The sequence below is a fragment of the Lygodium microphyllum genome, chromosome 11, assembly GCF_053477565.2.
Source record: "Lygodium microphyllum isolate KBCC chromosome 11, Lygodium_microphyllum_v1.1.10, whole genome shotgun sequence".
NCBI classification, from domain to species: Eukaryota; Viridiplantae; Streptophyta; class Polypodiopsida; order Schizaeales; family Lygodiaceae; genus Lygodium; species Lygodium microphyllum.
This window is the reverse complement of record NC_141145.1, coordinates 98,831,007-98,852,862: the sequence shown is the minus strand read 5'-3', so window position 1 is coordinate 98,852,862 and position 21,856 is coordinate 98,831,007. Positions and strand designations below refer to the sequence as shown.

Sequence of the window (21,856 nt, the reverse complement as noted above, 5' to 3'; positions counted from 1 at the left end):
CCTGAAGAATGCTCTATTGGCAAGAAGTCTGATGTATCCCACTTGAAGGTATTTGGATGTGTTGCATATGTTCATGTTCCAGATGAGCTACGGAAGAAGCTTGATCCAAAGGCAGAAAAATGTATTTTTATTGGATACTCTTTATAGCAGAAGGGGTATCGCTATTATAATCCTATCACAAGTGAGTTCAGAGTGAGCAGGGATGTTATCTTTGATGAGATGGGCAGTCGGAATGGACTTGCTAGTGATTTATTAGATTATGATAATGATCAAGACAATTATGTGTAGAAAGAAAAACAAGAATCACAGAGTCTAAGTGGACTAGAAACATCATATGGTACCTTATCTATAGTGAGCCCTTCGTCTAGGAGACTAAGGAGTAGCCCCACATCTTCAGGTGGATCTATAAGTGTTTCAGGGAAGGACAAAGGAAAGAAGAAAGTGCTGGATGGTAATGATGCATCTACCAATCATTTGGGATTTGATGGAGATTCTAGTGGTTTGGAGAATTTGGATGATGAGCTTGGTATTTCTTCAGTCAGGACACTAGGTGTACAGAGAGCTCATAGTAATGTAAAGGCTCCATTGAGTGATCCGGTGGTACACAGATCTATCAGGGTCAGATACCCTGTTAAAAGATTTGGCTTTGAAGGCTATGTAGCTCACCATTATGCTTATATGGTGAAACTAGTTGAGGATGTTGAGCCCACTTGTTTTGAGGATGTTGTTGATCATGCTCATTGGGATACAGAAATGGATGAGGAGATGGTTGCATTAGAAGCCAATAAGACTTGGGATTTGGTACCTTTACCTAAGGGGAAGAAAGCTATTGGCTGTAAGTGGGTTTATAAAGTTAAGCATAATGTAGATGGTTCAGTTAGCATATATAAGGCTAGGTTGGTTGCAAAAGGCTATGCTCAAACATATGGCATAGATTATGAAGAGACATTCAATCCAATTGCTAGGATGGCAACTATTAGGTGTGTGATTGCCTTGGCAGTAGCCAAAGGTTGGAGTTTGTAGAAAATATATGTTAAGAATGCCTTCTTGCATGGTGAATCACAAGAAGAAGTGTATATGGAGCAGCCAGTAGGTTATGAGAATTTAGAGTATCCCACATATGTGTGTAGGTTAAAGAAGGCGCTCTATGGTCTGAAGGAAGCACCTAGAGCATGGTCTGACAAGATTGTATAGTATCTTGTCAATATTGAATTTTGTATTTTTAATGCTGATCACTCACTTTATGTGAGAAAGGGAGATGCAGGCTTGGTCATCATAGTCATCTATGTGGATGACTTGATTATTACAGGTGACAGTGGCAATGGGATTGTTGAAGTTAAGGACTTCTTGAAGAAGAAGTTTGAGATGAAAGATTTGGGTGAGCTGAGATACTTTCTTGGTATTGAGGTGATCAGATGTGATGATGGTATATGGCTATCCCAAAGTCAGTATGGCTTGGATATGTTATCCAAGTATGGTATGACAGCATGCAAGCCTCTTTCAGTACCATTGGAGCAAAATGTGAAGTTGAGTGCTGACGTTGGGAATGAGATAGAAGACCCTACTATGTTCAACAGGATAGTAGGGAGTTTGATTTACATGACTATCACAAGGCTAGACTTGAGCTATGTTGTTGGCCTTGCCAGTCAGTTTATGCAAATGCCTAGAAAGCCTCATTTGGATGCAGTTAGTCGTATATTTAGGTATGTGAAGTCCACTTTACATTTTGGACTTTTTTATGAGACATGTAAGGACATACAGGTCTTTGGATACACAGATGCAGATTGGACTGGTAGCATGTCAGACAGAAGATCTACTAGTGGATTCATGTTTTCCCTTGGTAATGCAGCAGTTACATGGAGCAACAAAAAGCACCTAGAGTTGGTCTATCAAGTACAAAGGCTAAGCATAGAGGTGCTACTATGGTAGCATGTGAGGTGGTATGGTTGGAGAAGTTATTAGGTGATTTGGACATGCAGGGAGATGGTCCAGTTGTCATTCATTGTGACAACATGAGCAGCATACAGCTAGCTAGGAATCCAATGTTCCATGCTAGGACAAAACAGACTGAGCTGCACTACCACTTTGTGAGAGAGAAGGTACTTGCAGGAGAGATTGACTTGGTATATGTTGGCACATAGGATTAGATAGCTCACATTTTCACAAAGGCATTGGGTGTAGAGAAGCTTTGAAAGTTCCGAAGCTTACTTGGAGTTGCAGAGATAGAGTTGAGCTTGAGGGGGAGTGTTGAGATGGCAACCTCAACACGTACGTACATTGATGATGGACCACCTGGCTAGATAAGTCCACACGTCTACACTTAGCACGTTGGTGGTCATTATGATACTCACATGGCCCACTGACTTATCACTTATTATATTTAGTTTGTTACACCTAACTATAGATGGCAAAGATATAACGCCAGTCAATTGGTGTAGTCGATTATGCACTGTTTGACTTAGAAGGCCACTTTCCTTTATGTTGTATCTATCCATACTTTGTGGACATTGTGTAGTGTGTGGCAGAAGAAGAAGAAATCAACAAGAAAACGTTTTTCCATTTATCTCTCTTATTGTGTTCTTGAGTGAGCTTCCTCTTGTATATACTGTGTGTGTGTGGCATAGTAGCTCAAGCAAGTCCCCCCACCACGTGATTCTTGATAGTGGAGCTACACATGGTGGACATTAACATGCTTGCTTACCCTAATGAAGAGGAGTTCTACGATCTGATCCTTCTTTCCCTCTAATAGTAAGTTTTAGATGTTTGTTTTTCAAGTATCTCAATCATTGATCTCATTGGTATGTTGCCTTAATAACCTATTTTTATGCCCCTTGCATTTGATAGCTATGTAATATCATTGCTCCCACTCAAGATCCAAAGTTCTATGTATTGTCTTGACCCACTACTCTTGTGTCCCTTGCATGATGACAAAGTCTCATGAATAGATGCTTTAAAGTAGTGGAGTTACATCTCAACTAATGATGTGTGAACTGTCTCCATTTTACCATCAAAAGTTCTTGCTTGATTAAGTAGCATTGCTTGTCTATGTAGACCTAGTTCTTTTATCTTTGTTTTGCTGATTTATATACTTTGATGATTGAATAACTCTCACTAGAGTCTAATATTGTAAAACATCCAACAAAACATTTTTTATTTTACAAATACTACTGACAGGGGGCTGCCACCCACAGAAGTACCCAACAATGAATATCTATCTATCCTTTGAGATTTGGCTCGTGCTCTTTTAAGATGTCGATCCTAAACTAACTTCACATGTGTCTCTAGGGCTATGCACAAACTTGTGGCCTCCATGGAGGGCATTCTTTTTGTAATAGCCCTTTTATGTAATCTAAGTGCAAGGATTGTGTGAGTCCCACAACAGGACCCTGGAGACGTTAGTCGTGGATGGAGGATGTGCCTCAACACATTTCACCTTCTGAAGGTTATATACAATCTTCCAAATGTGAGAGGTTTTTATGATGCAAGCTTGTTTTGCCAATCAAAGCTCACTATTTTTAATTTATTCCTTGGTGTAGGATGTTGATATAGGGAACTACTCAAAGTTTGAAGTTAAGAAATTCAAATTCAACATCATTCAATTTTTTGCATCTATGATTGTTGAGCACTGTAGGGAGAGGTGTTGCGGAGAGAGGAGTTCATGAGAGAGAGATTACAGAGGAGGCATGAGCGGGAAAAAAAAGAGTGGATAAGGCTTTGAAAGAGGTGGAAAATGCCATAAGAGGTCATGAGGAGGTCATGAAAGAAGCTTGTTAATGGTTTGAATTGAGATAAGATATAGAGAGCGGGTCACAAGTGGTGGAGAGGGGACCACAAAGATTGGAAGCTCTTTAGCGTGATATGGAGGAAGCACATCAACCCTCACCTCCCCCCCATCCCAATAACAACCTCAATGACAATCTCACCACCCTCGCGACAACCTAGCTACACTCGCAACCAAGCCCACTCTCAAAGATTTGGCCCCTACCCTTGAGGTGACCCTTAAACCTAGCCTTCAAGGCTCTGTGTTGTAATTTTTTGGTGCTCATTTGCTACTTTGTAAATGGAAATGGAAATGCAACAAGAAGAAAAAAGAAAAGGTTCTCATACGTTTTGCTATTCTTGTTGACATTTATTTGATGGTATGATCTCTCTTGCGTACAAAAACCCTATGAAACGTTTGACTTTCTTTTGGGAAAAATGCATGTGTCTAAAATTGTGAAAGGCTAGTTCATTTTGATTATAGTTGGGCTGATTGAAGTGTTTATCATGAGCCATGAACCCATGAGGATCACCACCAAGCAAATTAGGCCTCTCCCTAGGTCAAAGGGCCCCACTTTGCTACGTGTTGACCCTCATGTGCATTGAATGTCATATAGATCACCACCAAGAGATAGGCATCTTCCTGGGGCAACGGCCCTCGTATTGCTTGGTCATGACCCTCATAGTGTAGGCTATTCAAATTCGATGCCATTCTCAACAATAGTTAGCTCTAATATGATTTTCTCATGGCCCAAAGTAGACCAGTACACACTGATACAACAGATTACTTAAATGAAATACAAGAAACCTGCATTTATGAACCTATTTATCATGTACAAAAAGTACCCAAATGCCACAGAAAGGTAATGTGGGACTACCAAATTTGATACTCAGAAGTACCAAGACTACCAATAATGGTGCAATGAGATAGATAGCAATGTTATTAGGAAGTGCCAAAACTACCAATTTCGATACCCTAAGATAGAGAAAACCATTGGTAAAGATAGTCCTAGATAGAAGTATGGAATGATTCCAAATACAAAATAAGTGTTGAGAGCTAGGAAATGTGCTATCCAAATGCAGATTGTTATGCTTAAACTTTAGCCTTAAACTTTAGCCTATCCTACTTTATGTTTGTACAATTTTTTTTCTATTTCTGTGTTCTCACTCTCTACCTCTATCTATCTATGTCACTATCATTGCAGCAATTGTATCTCTTTATAATAGGAGTGAGGCTAGCTTCATTTTGTGATTTTTGAGTGTAGATGGACTTCTTAGGCGATGAAGACATGTATCTCTCTTTCACAGTTCATGCCTTGATTTTAGGTGTATCTCCTTGAATCTTGCAAGTAGGCACTTGCTATCTTGTAATTGTGCAGTCCTCAGAGTGAGGTAGCTCTACTAGGCTCCTAATGGCAATGTAGATGTACAACATTTTTTGCTATCTCTTTACACATGAAGTTCTTTTTTAATCTTATTGGAACCTAGTAGACATCGAGAGAGTAGTTAGAGATAAAGTGATGCAAACAATTCCTTTGATCATGTGAATGTAAAGCAAGATAAACAATGCAACTAGTAATGCACCTTTGTATCATCAATATAGAAGCTAAAAGAAGTAGGAAGTTGGATGTCTTTATTGTGCAAGTCTGTCATCAATTGTCACAATGTGCACATTGACCCTACCTTCATAATGATCAAAAGTTCACCATCTTGCCAAACATCAATATCTTGTAATGAATTTCTAGAAAACTTCCAATATCCCACAAACATGGTGCCATCTCTGTACAAAAAATTCATGATGAAGTTTTAAGTGGCAATCATGTACTTGCAAACAACAAAATCTAGTTGCACCTTACATGTGTTTCTATCTTGTACCTTTGTATCCCAACATGCATCTACAAACTTTAGGTTATTGTCTACATCTAGGCCCCTCATTAGGAACATGGTTCTTGAGGTTGGACTTCAGTGTTGGAGAAAAAGTCCATGAGAATGGCTATAGACATAAAAGTGGACATTTTACTTTGACTACTTGAAATGTTGGGCTTTAGGAATTTCTAAACCTCCTGAAATATTTTGCACATGTAACTCTCGCTTATTCTAGAATCTGGTAATGGCCACTCCTCCCTACTCCTAAAATCTGGTAATGGCCACTCCTCCCTACTCATAAAATCTAAAAGGGAAAGACTAGACAAGGCTCCCCATTGCCCATTAGAAGAAGTCGGTATGTAAAAATGATCGTAAAAGAATATGCCCCTCTCAACCAATGCCACTTTGTTCTCCCCTTGTACAACTCTTCACCCCAACAGAACCGTGGATGACATCCAAAACATCTACCACACATTCTACTGGATACCACTCATTGATGCTTGATGTATACAAGTCTGTTAACATCAAATGGTCTTGTCAGTTACAAGGTGAATAAGAAACACAGGACTTCATTCATACCAAAAAGTAAATGCAACCAAAATGCACCAACAGTTGAGTCTATGGAGAGGGAGATTAGAGGCTGTGGACTCAAGGTGAAGCTCCTTATGCATGAAAACATGGTACATGCACACTTCTTTGATTGTCTTCTTAGAGCCACCAAGCCTAAAATCTCTTACCCTACCCTTCTAGCATTATCAAAAATGGTTGATTGTCGAAGATCTCTTTTGCTTTCTTCGCTGCATGATTATCAAAATTCCCTTCATCATGGTCAAGGGAATCCACCTATCCTACGCATCGAGTGTATTGAAAGTAAATATGGACTCGATGGAAGCACTATGTCTTGTGCACCGAGAAGACGCCTCCATGAAGTAGGAAGATGGTGGAGGGCAGATATGTGTGGCTGAGTGGAGAGAAAACAAAAAGAAACTCCAAAGGGTGAAGACTTGAGGCACGAGAGAGGCAATGAGCATTAAGAACTCAAAGTTTTCAAACCAGGAGAGGCTTCTGCCACCTTTTTTCCCCTCAGTAAGAGAAACGGGTAAAATATGACGGTAAAACATTACTATTGGAAAATGGCAGTACTTTGCTTTTCTGTTGGAAAGCGACAATAATTACTCTACTCATTTCAACAAAACTAACAATATAAAAAATGCTAAATTTATTTTTTGAGAATATGAAAATGATTTCGAAAAAAAGGTTCTCTCATGGAAGCCTTCTCCTCATTGGTGGAGTGCACACTCTCGCTACATGCTAAAAGGCCAAATATTGATCTAAAAATCTTGCTAATGATTTGTTGGAAGACTCGCAATTTGTATTTTTTATTAGCATAATTGTAGGATGATGTAGCTTTGTATTGTTTAAATAATGACTTCTAAGTAGTAGAAGTCACTAGGAGTGTCATTTCAACAATGTTTTTGGTATGTCTCTAAAACAACACAAGCAATGATGATGGGTGTTGCTTAAGTTTTTAGTTAATTATAACTTCCTCATATAAGGAAGTTGTACTCTATTGCGTTGTGCCTAAGGGATTGTGGAACAAACCTTGGAAGATTTTGGAGGGTTGTTGTACATATCTAAAATATATACTTCCATAAACTACTTAAAGAACTAAAGCTAGAGTGTGAAATGTGGTCGGATGGAGTAGTCCTTAATGTTTTGATGTGAGGTAGACCTGGATGACTACTCAATCAATGAATTCTATGCATCACATGGGATCTGGATGGTGCCATTTACAGAGAAGGCATCATATGATTACAAAAGGTTGCTCCCAATTGGTCTAGCCAAGGGTGAGTATCTTACAAGGTTTATGTTCCTTTAGACTCCTCAATGGTAGGCTTTTGTATCGATCATGCTGGTGCATGTTGGCTCATAAAAAACATGTTGCCCATACAATTAGAAGGCCCAATCACAATAAAGCCATATTGGGTTGTGTTGAAATGCCATAGAATTTCCTATTAAAGAGTATCCAGTATGATTGGGCTTGAGCTCTACACCTCCCCAATCACAATTGAGCTCCTCAAACTTGCTCCACCATCCAAAACAAAGCACACCAATGCATCAAAACTCAAGGTAGTGGCTTCTAGAATCCACCACCCATATGTGCACCATAGACCTACAGGCTAATGCCACACTAATGGACTAAGGCACTAAAATGACACTAGTATCCATGATTACAAATGTAATTGAAAATTCATTTTTCTTGAGGTTGTGATGCTCCATGGAAACAAAAAATACATGGGTGATAGAACTTGAGGACATTCTCCTATTGGCTTAGGGTTAAAACAGAATATTCGGCTCCTATAAGAAAGTGTAGGAGATGAAGCTAATATATACCATTAGTCCTCTGAGTGACTATGATACAATGGATTTGGACTATTTGTATAGTTGGAAACTCTAAGTATTGGTCCAAAGAGCTTAAGTATGATGGCTCATGCTTTCTCCATTTGCATCATTCATGTGTTCACTCTTATGAGGACACACATGACCATTTTGACAAATTCTATTTAAAAGTTTCCCAAGATTATAAGCTTTTTTCCTCTCCTTCTCTTGCATAGTTTACTTCTAGCTTTATTTAACAATTTGTATTTATGTGACCTTTGAAATGTTTTCAATGCAATAGGTTGTGCTTAGTCATGCCAATAAATGTAATGCAAAGTCTATTTCATGGGTATGCAATTAAGTCTGTATAGATAGCATATTCTCCATGAAAAAATTGTTTGATTATAGCCCCTCAAGTTCTAAAAGGATAGAAATTGAAACAAAACATGGTTTTTCTTTTGGACTAGGAAAAGATAATCTAGTGGAGAGGGAGAAATTGTCATATGAATCAAAATTGGATAGCTATATAAACACCTATACAATCTAAAAGTAGATTACATGCACTGCGGTGAGGCCATTAGTACTAACACCTTATAAACATATTTGTTGAGGTCACAACTACTGATACCCATTAACATATTTCCTCTCTTTTACCAACATTTTGCATACCCTATAATTGCAACTTTTGAGCTCCACAAAACTAGTTAACCTTATTGATCAACATACATAGGCTCCATGGCATGAAAACTAATTGGTGCACATATGTTTTGAGCCAAATGCCCTCCTAATAATTATCATGTTTATTTTACTATTACAAGTGTTGCTCTTTTAGGATATAATTTGGTAATGTGTATTCAATACTCCCTTTTCTACTAAGGGCTATGTAGGTGATCACTTGCTGATTAAAGTAAATTGTTTTTGGGAAACGTATTCATTTTGACATGCAATATTTTTCCACAATTGTACATAACAATCCCAAGTTTCTAGGAACTATTTGCATATCACTTAGTGACATTGTGATGATGTTTCTATAGATAAGAGTAGAACTCAATGGATGCAAATAGATATGTGCTACCGCAGAAGCAGAACCTAGGGTTTGAACTTGCACAAAACCACTAGGCTATTGGCAAGAGTAGAACAAGTTACACAAAGTCTCATCTACAAACAAATATCGTTCAAGTTTAACATATTCCCACTATTTAATGTAAAGGACTTGCATATGATTATGTTAAGTTGTTTTTGTGAATTGTTTGTCAAACTATACATGCCCAAAAGGTCCATATCATTTGAGCCTTGAGAAATCATAATTGATAGTAACTATACATTTTTAAAATCTTTGGTTTCATAATTAGGGCATCCATTCCTCCTACGATTTTAGATTTGCTTGTGTCTTGATACTATAATAGTCGTGCCCAAAAAGGTGAAAGTTATTAAAATTTCATTGCAAAACAAGACTATAGTAAGCTTTACAGTGTACTTTTTAAGATAATACCTTTATGTAATTTGTGAGAAGATACTTACGATTGTCGCAAGATTGAAAGTGACAATTTTAACCTCTTCTTAGGTCGCTTATGAGGTTTAAAAGTATTGAGGCAACATCATTTCATTGATCTTATGGAGTCTTACTAATGTCCTATGCAACATGTTCACTTAGACCTAGGCATTTTGAACTTTCGTAGATTCAATATTATAGTACATTTATTTCAGTCATATAAGATGTAATTGAGTCCTTGAGAGATGACTAAAAGCTACACTAAGGAAAGGAGTTAAGCATGTGAGAGGATCATATTGTTTTGATACCACATTGCTCCAATCGTGCATCATTGTAGAGGGAAAGGGATGTGGCATTATGCACACAAGCACAACACTTGGGTCATTAATCTAAAAGTAGGAAGCTCCTCATCCATACATGCTAGAAACCATATCAATGTAGTTTTCCTTGTCACCATCATCGTAAAGTAATTGTACCTATGTCATAATGTTACTTTGCTTTCATCTTTTGAGATCCATCTTGAGGCCCACCTTTAACATATCATACCCTGAATCCTAGGATAAGAACCATGTTGATTTGAGGAAAAAAATTTGTCCTACAATGACTTATAGTAACTAGGGAGTTTGACAACCCTCTTAAGGGGAGTGCAATTATGGACATTGTTCTTAGAAAACATTTTTGGGAGTTAATACAACAATCTTCAACTTGGATGATTTGGAAGCTCTAACTTTCAACCAAATTTAACATATTAGGAGTGTATGTAGAGCCTTCTGCATGATTTATAAGTTTTTGGTTCCTATGACAATTGAACCACCAAAATTTTGTTAAAATTTAAAAGAAACACAAGATCCTAGAAGAATTTTAATGGTTTTTACCAAATTTCACATCTAAATCTCATCTTTTGCATGGACATTGGTCATGCAGATGCGTAAGTATGCATGCAATGCACTACTATGGGGTCCAACTTGAGCAGCCCAACATCTCAATATTCACATGTGATATATTGCAAATTGAAGGCCGAGAAAAATCTTTCAACTTTCCAAGTTGTCCAAGTTGAAGGTTAATTTAAGTTGCCCCATAAGAGAATGTTCTTGCACTAATTATGCCCTGATATGAGAGAGAGAGAGAGAGAGAGAGAGAGAGAGAGAGAGAGAGAGAGAGAGAGAGAGAGAGAGAGAGAGAGAGAGAGAGAGAGAGAGATGTGTGTCCTTATATAATCTTTTCCTAATTTATGGTAATTTATGTAGTAGCTTACTTCTGTCATTTCATTTCAAACTAATTTACTTTACTTCCTTTAGATATATAAAATAGTCACTTCATGCTTTTCAAGCTCATGAATGTACATGCTTTGTAGCCAATCATCTTAGCCTCATTCTATATATGCTCTAACTACTCCTAATAATTCTATATTGTGTGTAACTAGTGATTTTATGCCTTTCAAGATCTTGATTAAACATGAGCTGTAGTCATCATCTTTATCCTATTCCATTATGTAATCGTGCCTCATTCTTCTTGTTATATATCTTCAGCTTGTACAATCCTTAATCCAATTGTGTGATCATGCCTCATTCTACATGTATGTCTTCAGCTTGTATGCTCCTTAATCCATCTTCTAGCTCAGTCTCCACTTAGAAGCATTTGTAGCTAGGACAGTTCTGCACTTCATCATCCCCTCTATAATTTACATCTGATGGAGAAGAAACATATCTTCTTCATCACCCCCTCTTTATCATCTGATCATCAGAACTAGGACAGTCATACACTCATCATCCCCTCTTTATCATTTGCCTAATTACACATGATGGAGAGGAAAGAAATCCCAAGATTCTGCCTCCATGTTCTGAAAGGGAGATGGCTGGTGGTGCTGGTCTCCTTCTACATCATGTCATGCTCAGGCACGGGCTACATCTTTGGCATCTACTCTGGTGCAATCAAGTCTGCCTTGCACTATGACCAGACCACCATTAGCACACTCGGCTTCTTCAAAGACCTCGGAGGGAGTGTCGGCATTGTCTCAGGCTTGCTTAATGAGATAGCCCCTGCTTGGGCGATCCTAGCTATGGGTGCAGGCATGAACCTTTTTGGATTCACGATGATGTGGCTTGCTGCAACTCACCACATTGCGAAACCGCCTGTCTGGCAGATGTACTTGTACATGTGTGTGGCAGCCAACTCTGTGACATTTGCCAACACAGGAGTTCTGGTTGTGTGTGTGAGGAATTTCCCCCAAAGCAGAGGAATTGTGCTGGGTCTCTTGAAAGGTTTTCTGGGTCTAAGCGGTGCCATCTTCACCCAATTCTACCATGCCTTGTATGGACAAGACTCTATTAATCTCATACTGCTTATCGGATGGCTCCCATGTCTTGTCACTCTCCTGTTCATGTTTCTGGTTAGGCCCATGAAGCCTGAAATGGACAAACATGAAAATCAGACATTCTTTTCTTTCCTGTACTTGTCTTTACTGCTTGCAGGCTTTCTTATGCTAGTCATCATATTAGAGAATCGCATCACATTTTCTTCTTCCCTGTACAAGGTCATGGGATTATTGACATTGTTGTTGATTGTGGCCAATATATGGGTTGGTATGAGGGCAGAGATGAAGAGATTTGAGCGGAATTTGGAACAACCATCAAGCATTCAATACAGTTGTAATGAAGAGGAAAAGCAATTGGAGCAGAATGGATTCAAAGTTTCAGACCATGATAGCGAAGCTGCAACTCCAACTACACATGATATGTCAGCTACAATTATACCCACACATGATAGCCAAGCTGCAATTCCAACTACACATGATAAGTTAGCTGATTATTATTCTGCATCTTCAATCCAAACTCCTGATCATTCTAAGCAAGCTAATCAAGATGGGCATGCAGATGAAGGCCATATGGCTAACAAAAGTGGCCAACTTCATGAGAGTAAGCAACCTGATCAAGGACATGCAGATGAAGACCATATGGCTCACAAAGGTGAACAACTTCATGAAACAAGACTATATGCCAAGGTATCCAATATTGCTGAACAAGATGGAGGCATCATTCTGACAGCTTCCGCACAAACTGAATTGGTAATTGAGACTGACAAATCCACCAGATCCTTGCCACAGAGAGGGGATGACTTCACCATACCTCAAGCCCTGCTTAGCTTGGACATGTGGATCCTCTTTCTGGCCAACACATGTGGGACGCGTGCCGCATTGGCAGCCATCGACAACATGGGTCAAATTGGGGCATCTTTGGGGTATTCCCCCATAAGCATAAGCACCTTTGTGAGCCTGATTAGTATCTGGAGTTTCCTGGGAAGGGTTATCGCAGGCTTCTCCTCGGAGGTCCTCCTGCAGCGGTACGGGTTCCCACGGACTCTCATGCTAACCATCTTCCTGGGCCTGGCCTGTGTGGGGCATCTGATGATAGCGTTGCCATCACCAGGGTCTCTGTACGTAGCCTGCATACTAGTGGGCCTGTGCCTTGGAGGTCAGGCCCCTCTAGCATCAGCAGTGATCTCAGAGCTATTTGGGCTGAAGCGCTATGCAACTCTCCTCAATGTTGGGGGACTTGCCAGCCCATTGGGCTCTTATTTGCTAAACGTGAGGGTGGTTGGCTACTTGTATGACCAGGAGGCAAGGAAGCAAACCAGCTCAGACTTGACGTGTGTTGGCTCTCAGTGTTTTAGGATGGCCTTCTTGATCATGACTGCAGTGAGCTTCTTCGGGAGCTTGGTCTCTCTGTACCTTGTTGCTAGGACAAGGAAGTTCTACACCCAAGACATCTATGGTAGGTTCAGAAAAGCAGTAGAGAAGGAAGGTGACATAGGCCTCAGTTAAAAACAAACCAACTACCCTTCTTAGAGATTCTATTGTACCATGATAGAAACTCTCTTATTAGCAGACCATTATCCCAAATTTGCACCCTGTTCAGACTACTGTCTACAGTTCCTACTTGTTGTCCTACTTGTTGTGTACTACAATAAAGTTCAACTTTTGGTCTTCATAACTTGCACATACTTGATCCAAATGACACCAAACTTGATAGGGGGCTTCTTAGGGTATCAACGATAGTTGAACCATAGTCTAATATACCCCAATTTATTAGCATGAACACGCAGCAAGCTTAAGGGAATAAAATCTTTAAACATTGATATGAACTAGATCTAGAGTCCCAAAACATGTTGAAGCACCATCAATTCTCCACTGAGAAAGGTAAATCAAGATGATCAATTGTTATGATTCTCATTTGAATGGTTCTAGAATGTTATAATCAATTCAAATTATTTTTCAAGTCTTGCTAGATTTCAAAAGAGGACTCTTTATAGGCAACAGTAGTAATCCCCTACATATAAATCAGACAAAACTATAGTTATCATTTATAGCTACTGAAGCATTTGAACAATGTGCTTTTTGCTAAATAAACCTTCTACAACCTGAGATCAAATATTAAAGCTCAATTTATCTAAGTATTGCCAAAGCTATAGAAGATTCAACATACAGTTTCCAAGTTTTGATTGAACAGCTAAGACAAATAAACTCCCTTGGCTTTAACATTGGTGTATACTTCAGGTTCCCTACTTCAGAGCACCAACACTTTGGTAAAGGGGAGGTAGAGGTAAATTTACATTTGGACCTAGAACTCTTAATATCTAGATATTCAAGAAATTACTAATTACATACTAAGATGGGTTTAGCCCAAATATCACTTTCGTCAATTGAACCATTTGAATTTACTTATTTTCAAAACTTTAGAGTCTAGAAATCTTATACATCTCTCACAAGAGATCCATCCTAATAATGAACTATGATCTTATGTCAGGAAAAACTTTACATTTACACCCTATCTTTAATAATAGAGAAAACCTTGCCCACATTCAAAGCATTGGCATTCCAGTGTCAAAAAAAGAACATGGATATATAAAATTCAAACTTGAGAATTTGCTCTATTATTCATTTATATGCAACCAAATAAGTTAGCATCTTCATGCTCACTACAAGCAAGATTTGTGTCAAAATACATGGATCTAGAGCATGGCTATGGTGGTTCAAAGTGTTGAGATATCGAGCTCCACTCGTGATATGCTAGGGTGACCGTTGTGCATTTATGTCATCGACTTGTTAGTTGCAGATGCAGTTGGTACACCGCCCATGAATAATAGCTAGATGACAGCTATCCTTATCTACTCTAGTTCGTGGCTCAGTTAGTATGACACCTTAGTTAGTTGAGTTTGGTTTGAGACCCATATATAGGGTTCTTCTATTTCTCTGTACTTGAGTTCTTTTGGCTTACACAATTAAGAAGCGGAAAACTGTTTTCAGCCTCCACCTGTGTGTGTATTCTCCCATTGTGCAAGCAAGAAAGCTACAAGTGAGACTCCTTCCTTCTCTCCCACAATCTTGACATGGTATCAGAGCCAGGTTTGTGGTAAAGAGCTCAAGAAAGCAAACCAAGTTCGCGGTGTTCTGGTAAGAGGGCCAGTGTTCCTTTCATTTTTCGAGTTTGGGAGCAAGTCTCTGCAGGTAGCACAGCCGGAAAGTGCAAGAGTGCATTGTCTCAGATTGAGACGCCCTTCGTGGTGTAGCAAGAGGGCAGTATATGTTGCGGGAGGGGGCTTTAGCCGTTGGTTGCTCTGTTTTTTTGATTGGAGGCCATTTCGGGGCCTGTTTTGGAGACGGAAGTTTTCTGCACGCACTCAAGAAAAGGCCCTGTTTTATGCTGTGTGACCACTATTTTACAGGTCGATGAAAAGTTACCGTAGAAATTGCATCGTATGCCTGTGCGCAGAGACATTGGGAGTTACAGAATCATCCTTGTTGCCTGTTGATGCAAAATCGTCACTAGGAAGTGACTACGTGGTCAAATACCACTTTCGTCAGTTTTGCATATTTGCCCTTGTAAGGCGGAAGCTGTGTTTTTTACAGTGACAGAATTTTTTGCAGTGTTCTGTAATGGCGTCTGATTCTCTTTCACAGATTGTCACTGAAAAGCTTGACAAGAACAACTTCCAAGCATGGAAGTTTAGAATGACGAATTTCCTTATGGGAAAAGGATATTGGGAATTTGCTGTAGGAAATGAAGAAGAACCAGTTCTTCCTGATGTTCCCAATCAACAGCAAATGCAGGCATTTAAAGGATGGCATGAGAGAGCCAGAAAAGTTATGTACTGGCTATCTATCAGTATTTCAGACTCTATGATTGTACATATTCAGAATGCAAGCACGCCAAAGGAGGCATGGGATACTCTGTCAAAAATGTATAGCACAAATACGCAAGCCAGGAAAATGCAGCTCAAGCAAGAGTTGCATAATGTGCAAAGAGAAAGTATGAGCATCAATTACTACCACATGAACGTGAAGAAGATTGCAGATGCACTTGCTTCCATTGGGTCGCCAGTAGAAGATAATGATTTAGTTTCCGTGACCTTGAATGGTCTAGAAAAGGATTATGCATAGTTTCGAACATCCATTTTCGTCCGTGAAAGATTTCATGATTTTGAGGAGTTGATTGCTCTTCTAATTTCTGAGGAGCAAAGAAATGGTGGTGCATCTTCTTCAGGAGGAACTTTAAAAGAAACTGTCTTCTACTCAAATATTGGAAGAGGTAGAGGCAAAGGTAGAGGAGGCCGATCTGGAGGCCGTGGTAGAAATCAGAATATGCAACAAACTCAAGAAAACCAGTCCTATGGAGGAGGACGTGGTAACTCTAGAGGCAGGGGGAGCCAAAGAGGTCGTGGTGGATGGCAAAGAGGCCAAAATGCAAACAGCAATGTTGAATGCTACTACTGTGATAAAATGGGTCATATGGCTAAAGACTACTATAAAAAGCAAAATGACATCATGAATGGAAAATTGCAATAAGGGAATTATGCATCTTCTAGTAGACAGGGTGATGACAAAAATGAGCATTTGTTTATGGTGCAACACATGGCCAATTCTATGACAAGTGCAGAAGAAAGCAACGATGTGTGGTATGTTGACTCAGGTGCATCAAATCACATGATGAGTCATGCAGAATGGATGCAGGATGCAAGGAAAATGGAAAAACCAGGATTTGTGGAGACTGGTGATGATACTGCACATCCTATTGTGCAGATTGGAAAAATTCCTTTGTCTATGCAGGATGGGAAAAAGAAATACCTGTCAGATGTATTTCATGTCCCGAATATCACCAAGAACCTGGTTTCTGTTGGTCAAATGGTTGAGCAGGGCTTGCAGGTCAGATTAAATTCTCATGGATGCTTTGTTGAGGATATGAAAAATAAAGGTCGCTTGATAGCAAAAGGAAAGAAGAAGGGTAGAATGTTTATGTTGGATATGCAGACATGCCTGAATTGAGTGCAGCAATGTTTGCACATGGGACCGGTGTATTTGCAGATATTGATATCTGGCATAAACGCATTGGTCATGTTAATGCACAGCGACTTAAATCAATGCAAGCCCAAAATATTGTTATAGGATTGCCTAAATTCAAGGTTGCAGAAATGCATAAGGTATGTGAAGCCTGTCAATTTGAAAAACAAGCAAGGAAACCATTTCCTAGACATGTTCAAGAGAGTAAGAAGCCATTGGAATTAATCCACTCTGATGTGTGGACTACAAAAGCTACATCTATTGGAGGCTGTCATTATTTTGTCACTTTTATTGATGGCTATAGCAGAAAAGTTTGGGTGTACTTTATGAAAAAGAAAAGTGAAGTGTTTGGGCATTTCAAAACTCTTAAAGCTATGGTTGAAAAAGACACAGGCCTGCAAATAAAATGTCTAAAGTTAGATGGAGGGGGAGAGTACCTCTCAAATGAGTTTGCAAGGTTCCTGCAGGAGCATGGCATAAAGCAGCAATATTCATGCAGTCATGCCCCACAACAAAATGGAATTGCAAAAAGGAAAAACAGGCATATTGGAGAGGTATCTCGTGCCATGCTCAATGAAAAAGACTTGCCAAAGGGCTGAAGCAATTGCTACAGCAGTCTACATAATGAACAGGACTCCCACTGCAGCAATACATGGGATGACTCCAGAGGAGAGGTATACTGGTAGGAAACCAAATATTTCTCATTTGAAATTTTTTTGTTGCATTGCCTACGTTCATGTGCCAGATGAGTTGAGATCCAAGTTGGATCCAAAAGGTGAGAAGTGCATCTTTATTGGTTACTCTCTGTAGAGCAGAAAGGGTATAGATGCTATAATCCTTCTACTCGTAAGTTTACAGTGAGCAGAGATGTTGTTTTTGATGAGATGAGTAGCTGGTATAAACCAGTAAATGTGATTGATAATGTAGATGCACAAAATGGTAATGCTGCATAGAATTCACAGCAGCAGTCACAAGATATTAGTGGACCTAGAGTGTCCTCTAGCAGTGGTTCACATTCTTCGCCATGGACAGGCAGATTGAGATCATGAATCTTCTCAAAGCAATGCAGATAGTGGTATGCAGGTATCACGAAAAGGAAAAGAGAAGGTAGATCAGCCCATGTTTGATGTGAATGTAGGTTACTCTTATGTAGATGGTGAATCCAGTGGCTCAGAACAGAGCATTGATGATGAGTTGGGTATTCCTTCTACTGTTACACCTGGAGTAAGGAAGACCAGGGATGTTTTGAGAGCACATGGGAGTGAACCTACTTTGCACAAGTCTACCAGAGCTAGGTATCCTGTGGATAGGCTGAAATATGATGGATTTACAGCCATTCATTATGCCTATATGGTCAAAGTGATACATGAACCAGAACCCACTTCTTTTGAGCAAGCCATGGGAAAAGAAAAATGGGAGAAAGCCATGGATGAAGAAATGGATGCCTTGGAAGCAAATGCTACATGGGAATTGGTACCTTTGCTTAAAGATAAGAATGTAATTGGTTGTAAGTGGGTTTATAAGGTGAAGCACAATGCAAATGGTTCTGTGAACAGATACAAGGCAAGATTAGTAGTCAAGGGATATGCACAAACATATGGCATTGATTATGAAGAAACATTTAGTCTGGTTGCAAGGATGGCAACCATAAGAGCAGTCATTGCTATGGCTGCATCAAAGGGATGGTCTTTACATCAGATGGATGTAAAGAATGCCTTCTTGCATGGTGATTTGCAAGAAGAGGTCTATATGGAGCAGCCACCAGGTTATGTGCATGTTGTTCATCCTGAGTTTGTTAGCAGGTTGAAGAAAGCCTTGTATGGCTTGAAGCAAGCACCCAGAGCATGGTCTGACAAGATAGGACAGTATCTTCTCACTGGCTTTAAGATTTCCAAGACAGATTTCTCACTTTATGTGAGAAAAACAGAGAAAGAAGTTTGAGATGAAGGATTTGGGAGAGCTGTGTTATTTCTTGGGCATTGAGGTGATAAGATCACCAAGTGGGATATGGCTCTTGCAGAGGCAGTATGGATTGGACATGTTGTCCAAATATGGGATGACAGGCTATAAGCCTATTTCAGTTCCTTTGGAGTAGAATGTGAAGTTGAGCGCAGATGCAGGTGAGCTTCTGGAAGACCCTACTATGTACACACGCATAGTGGGAAGTTTGATTTATATGACTATTACCAGGCCAGATTTGAGCTATGTTGTTGGATTGGTAAGTCAGTTTATGCAGGCTCCAAGGAAACCGCATTTGGATGCGGCTAGACGCATACTTAAGTATGTGAAGTCCACATTGCAGTATGGACTATTTTATGAGACTGCGATTCAGATACAGTTGCATGGATACACTGATGCTGATTGGGCTAGTAGTATTTCTGATAGACGATCTACCAGTGGATATGTGTTCTCTTTTGGAAGTGTTGCAGTCACTTGGAGCAGCAAGAAACAGCCTACAGTTGCCTTTTCGAGCACAGAGGCTGAGTACAGGGGTGCAGCAATGGCTGCATGTGAGGTAGCTTGGTTGCATAAGCTACTTTATGATATGCATCAGCCTACAAATGGGCCAGTTGTCATTTATTGTGACAACATGAGTAGTATACACTTGGCAAATAACCCAGTCTATCATGCTAGAACAAAGCACATTGAGGTGCATTATCACTATATGCGGGAGAGGGTTTTACTAGGTCTTATTGATCTAGTTTATGTCAGCATAGAGGATCAGGTAGCTGACATATTCACAAAGGCATTGGGCGCAAAGAAGTTGCGCAAGTTCAGAGATCTGCTTGGTGTGCAGGAATTGGGGTTGAGCTCGAGGGGGAGTGTTGAGATATCGAGCTCCACTCGTGATATGCCAGGGTGACCGTTGTGCATTTATGTCACCGACTTGTTAGTTGCAGATGCGGTTGGTACACCGCCCATGAATAATAGCTAGATGACAGCTATCCTTATCTACTCTAGTTCGTAGCTCAGTTAGTATGACATCTTAGTTAGTTGAGTTTGGTTTGAGACCCATATATAGGGTTCTTCTATTTCTCTGTACTTGAGTTCTTTTGGCTTACACAACTAAGAAAAGGAAAACTGTTTTCAACCTCCACCTGTGTGTGTATTCTCCCATTGTGCAAGCAAGAAAGCTACAAGTGAGATTCCTTCCTTCTCTCCCACAATCTTGACACAAAGACGGGAAGAAAACTCATGTAGACATAGACTTAGACACTGACTGTCACACAAGTGAATTAGGTTTCAAGATTGAGACTTGAACTCATAAACACAATCTTGTGTGTGGACAATGACACAAACACTTTACTAGAAAGAAAAGAGTACTATCATTGCATTAAGAAAAGGAAGCAAGTACAATGCTTTATAGGAAAGTAGGAAATTGCTGTAGGCACCACTGTGCATATGGGATAGGCAAGCCTGCATGTCGTTGGCCCTGAAGCTCCATACAAAGAGGCTGTCAGTGAGTGTGATTGTTGAATCTGAACACCCCTCCTCAATCACAACTAGAAAGGCACAAAGTGTGTAGAGTCTGTAATGAGAACCACCTGCAAAGTGTGGGCACACCACAAACATGGTAGACACCAGAGGCTGTCACAGAAAAGGCTAAGTGTGGGCACCAAAACATGATGGACATCTAGAGGCTGTAACAGGGGCCTCACAAAGTGTACAGGGATTGTAGTACCAGGTTACATGAGGAGTTTACAAAGCTTATGACAAGAAGCATTAGGGCAAGGAAATACAAGGATTTTAAAACAGTCTATCAGAGTAATGAGAGTAGAAGGACTGATGAGGCTTGTCCTTCTGATCCTGGTGGTCTTCATCTTTATCTTTTGGTCCATGGTCTTCTTCTTCTTTCACAGCTGCAAGATAGGCCTTTTGGGACCTCTTCCTAGCATGACAAAACTTCTCAATGTGTCCGGTCCTTTTGCAGAAGTCACAGAAGAGCGGTTCCTTTTTACCTTTGTATCTGTTGTTTACATATAACATTTGTTCATCCTTTGAAGTGCTAGGCTCTTCTTTTCTTTTAAGTTTCTTTTCTTCCTCTAGCAGAGAGGCTTTAATATCAACAAGTTGAGGATCAAGCATATTGGTTAGAGTGGTTGATACATTATCATAGGCAAGAGGTAGACTTTTTAACAAGACACCAATACAAACATCTTCATCCATTTTTAGCTTTATCCCTGCAAGTTGAGTAAGCAGGCTTTCCATGTAGTTCAGATGGGATGCCAGGGATGTATGAGGCTTCATATCAAGTCAAAAAAATTCAGTCAATAGACCATACTTAGACGACTTTGACAGTGCACCAAATAAGGTATCCAATTTGTCCCAAGTGTCATGGGACGTGTCACAGGCATCCACATGATGGATGTAGCTATCATCCAATTCTAGCTTAATGATGGCTTGTGCCTTGTCATCATTCTTCTGCCAAGTAACTGCAAGGTCCCCATCTCGAGGTTTCTTTTCTTTGCCATTTGTGATGGCCCAGAGACCCTTCTTCATCAGGATGAGCTTGATGCGGGTTTGCCAGGTGTGAAACCCGACTCCTTTGAATCGAGCATTTGGAGAGTCTTTTCCCATGTTGAGGTTGCAAGATCAGCAGCAAATCAGCTCCAAAATTCTCAGATTGCAACAGCAAAAGAGTTGGTTGTGTCACAAGACACAAGTGCTAAGAGCACTAGATGAGTGTCAATGGACACTATGTTTGTATCTTCTTCCTTGAGTCTTCCAAATCTACAAAATTCTTCAAGATCTTCCAAATTCAAATCTTCCCCTCCTTGATTTGATGCTAGGACTTTAGTATTCAGTCACATAGAAGTGGCAGTGGACTCATTTAAGTAACAAGAGAGAGAAATGAAGTGGAAGAGAAGTTTGACACAAAGTAGCTATGGAGTCTCTGTTAGGGTTTCTGAGGCAACGTCTGTGTTTTCGTCTGAAGCAGGAGATAGGCACAATCATTGGGGCTAAAACTTGGTGGTTAGATAGCCTATGTCAAGGGCTAAAGAAACCCTACAAGCGTAGGATGTATC

The 21,856-nt window shown here is 39.8% G+C and overlaps 1 protein-coding gene across 1 annotated transcript; it reads left to right on the top strand.

Moving 5' to 3' along the window:
• The first annotated feature begins 10,928 nt into the window (after positions 1–10,928).
• On the top strand, positions 10,929–13,470 carry LOC148029142 (protein NUCLEAR FUSION DEFECTIVE 4-like). The gene has a single exon (XM_087687904.1). The coding sequence runs from the start codon at positions 11,295–11,297 to the stop codon at positions 13,314–13,316; it is 2,022 nt and encodes a 673-aa protein (XP_087544030.1). The 5' UTR covers positions 10,929–11,294; the 3' UTR covers positions 13,317–13,470.
• The last annotated feature ends 8,386 nt before the right edge of the window (positions 13,471–21,856 follow it).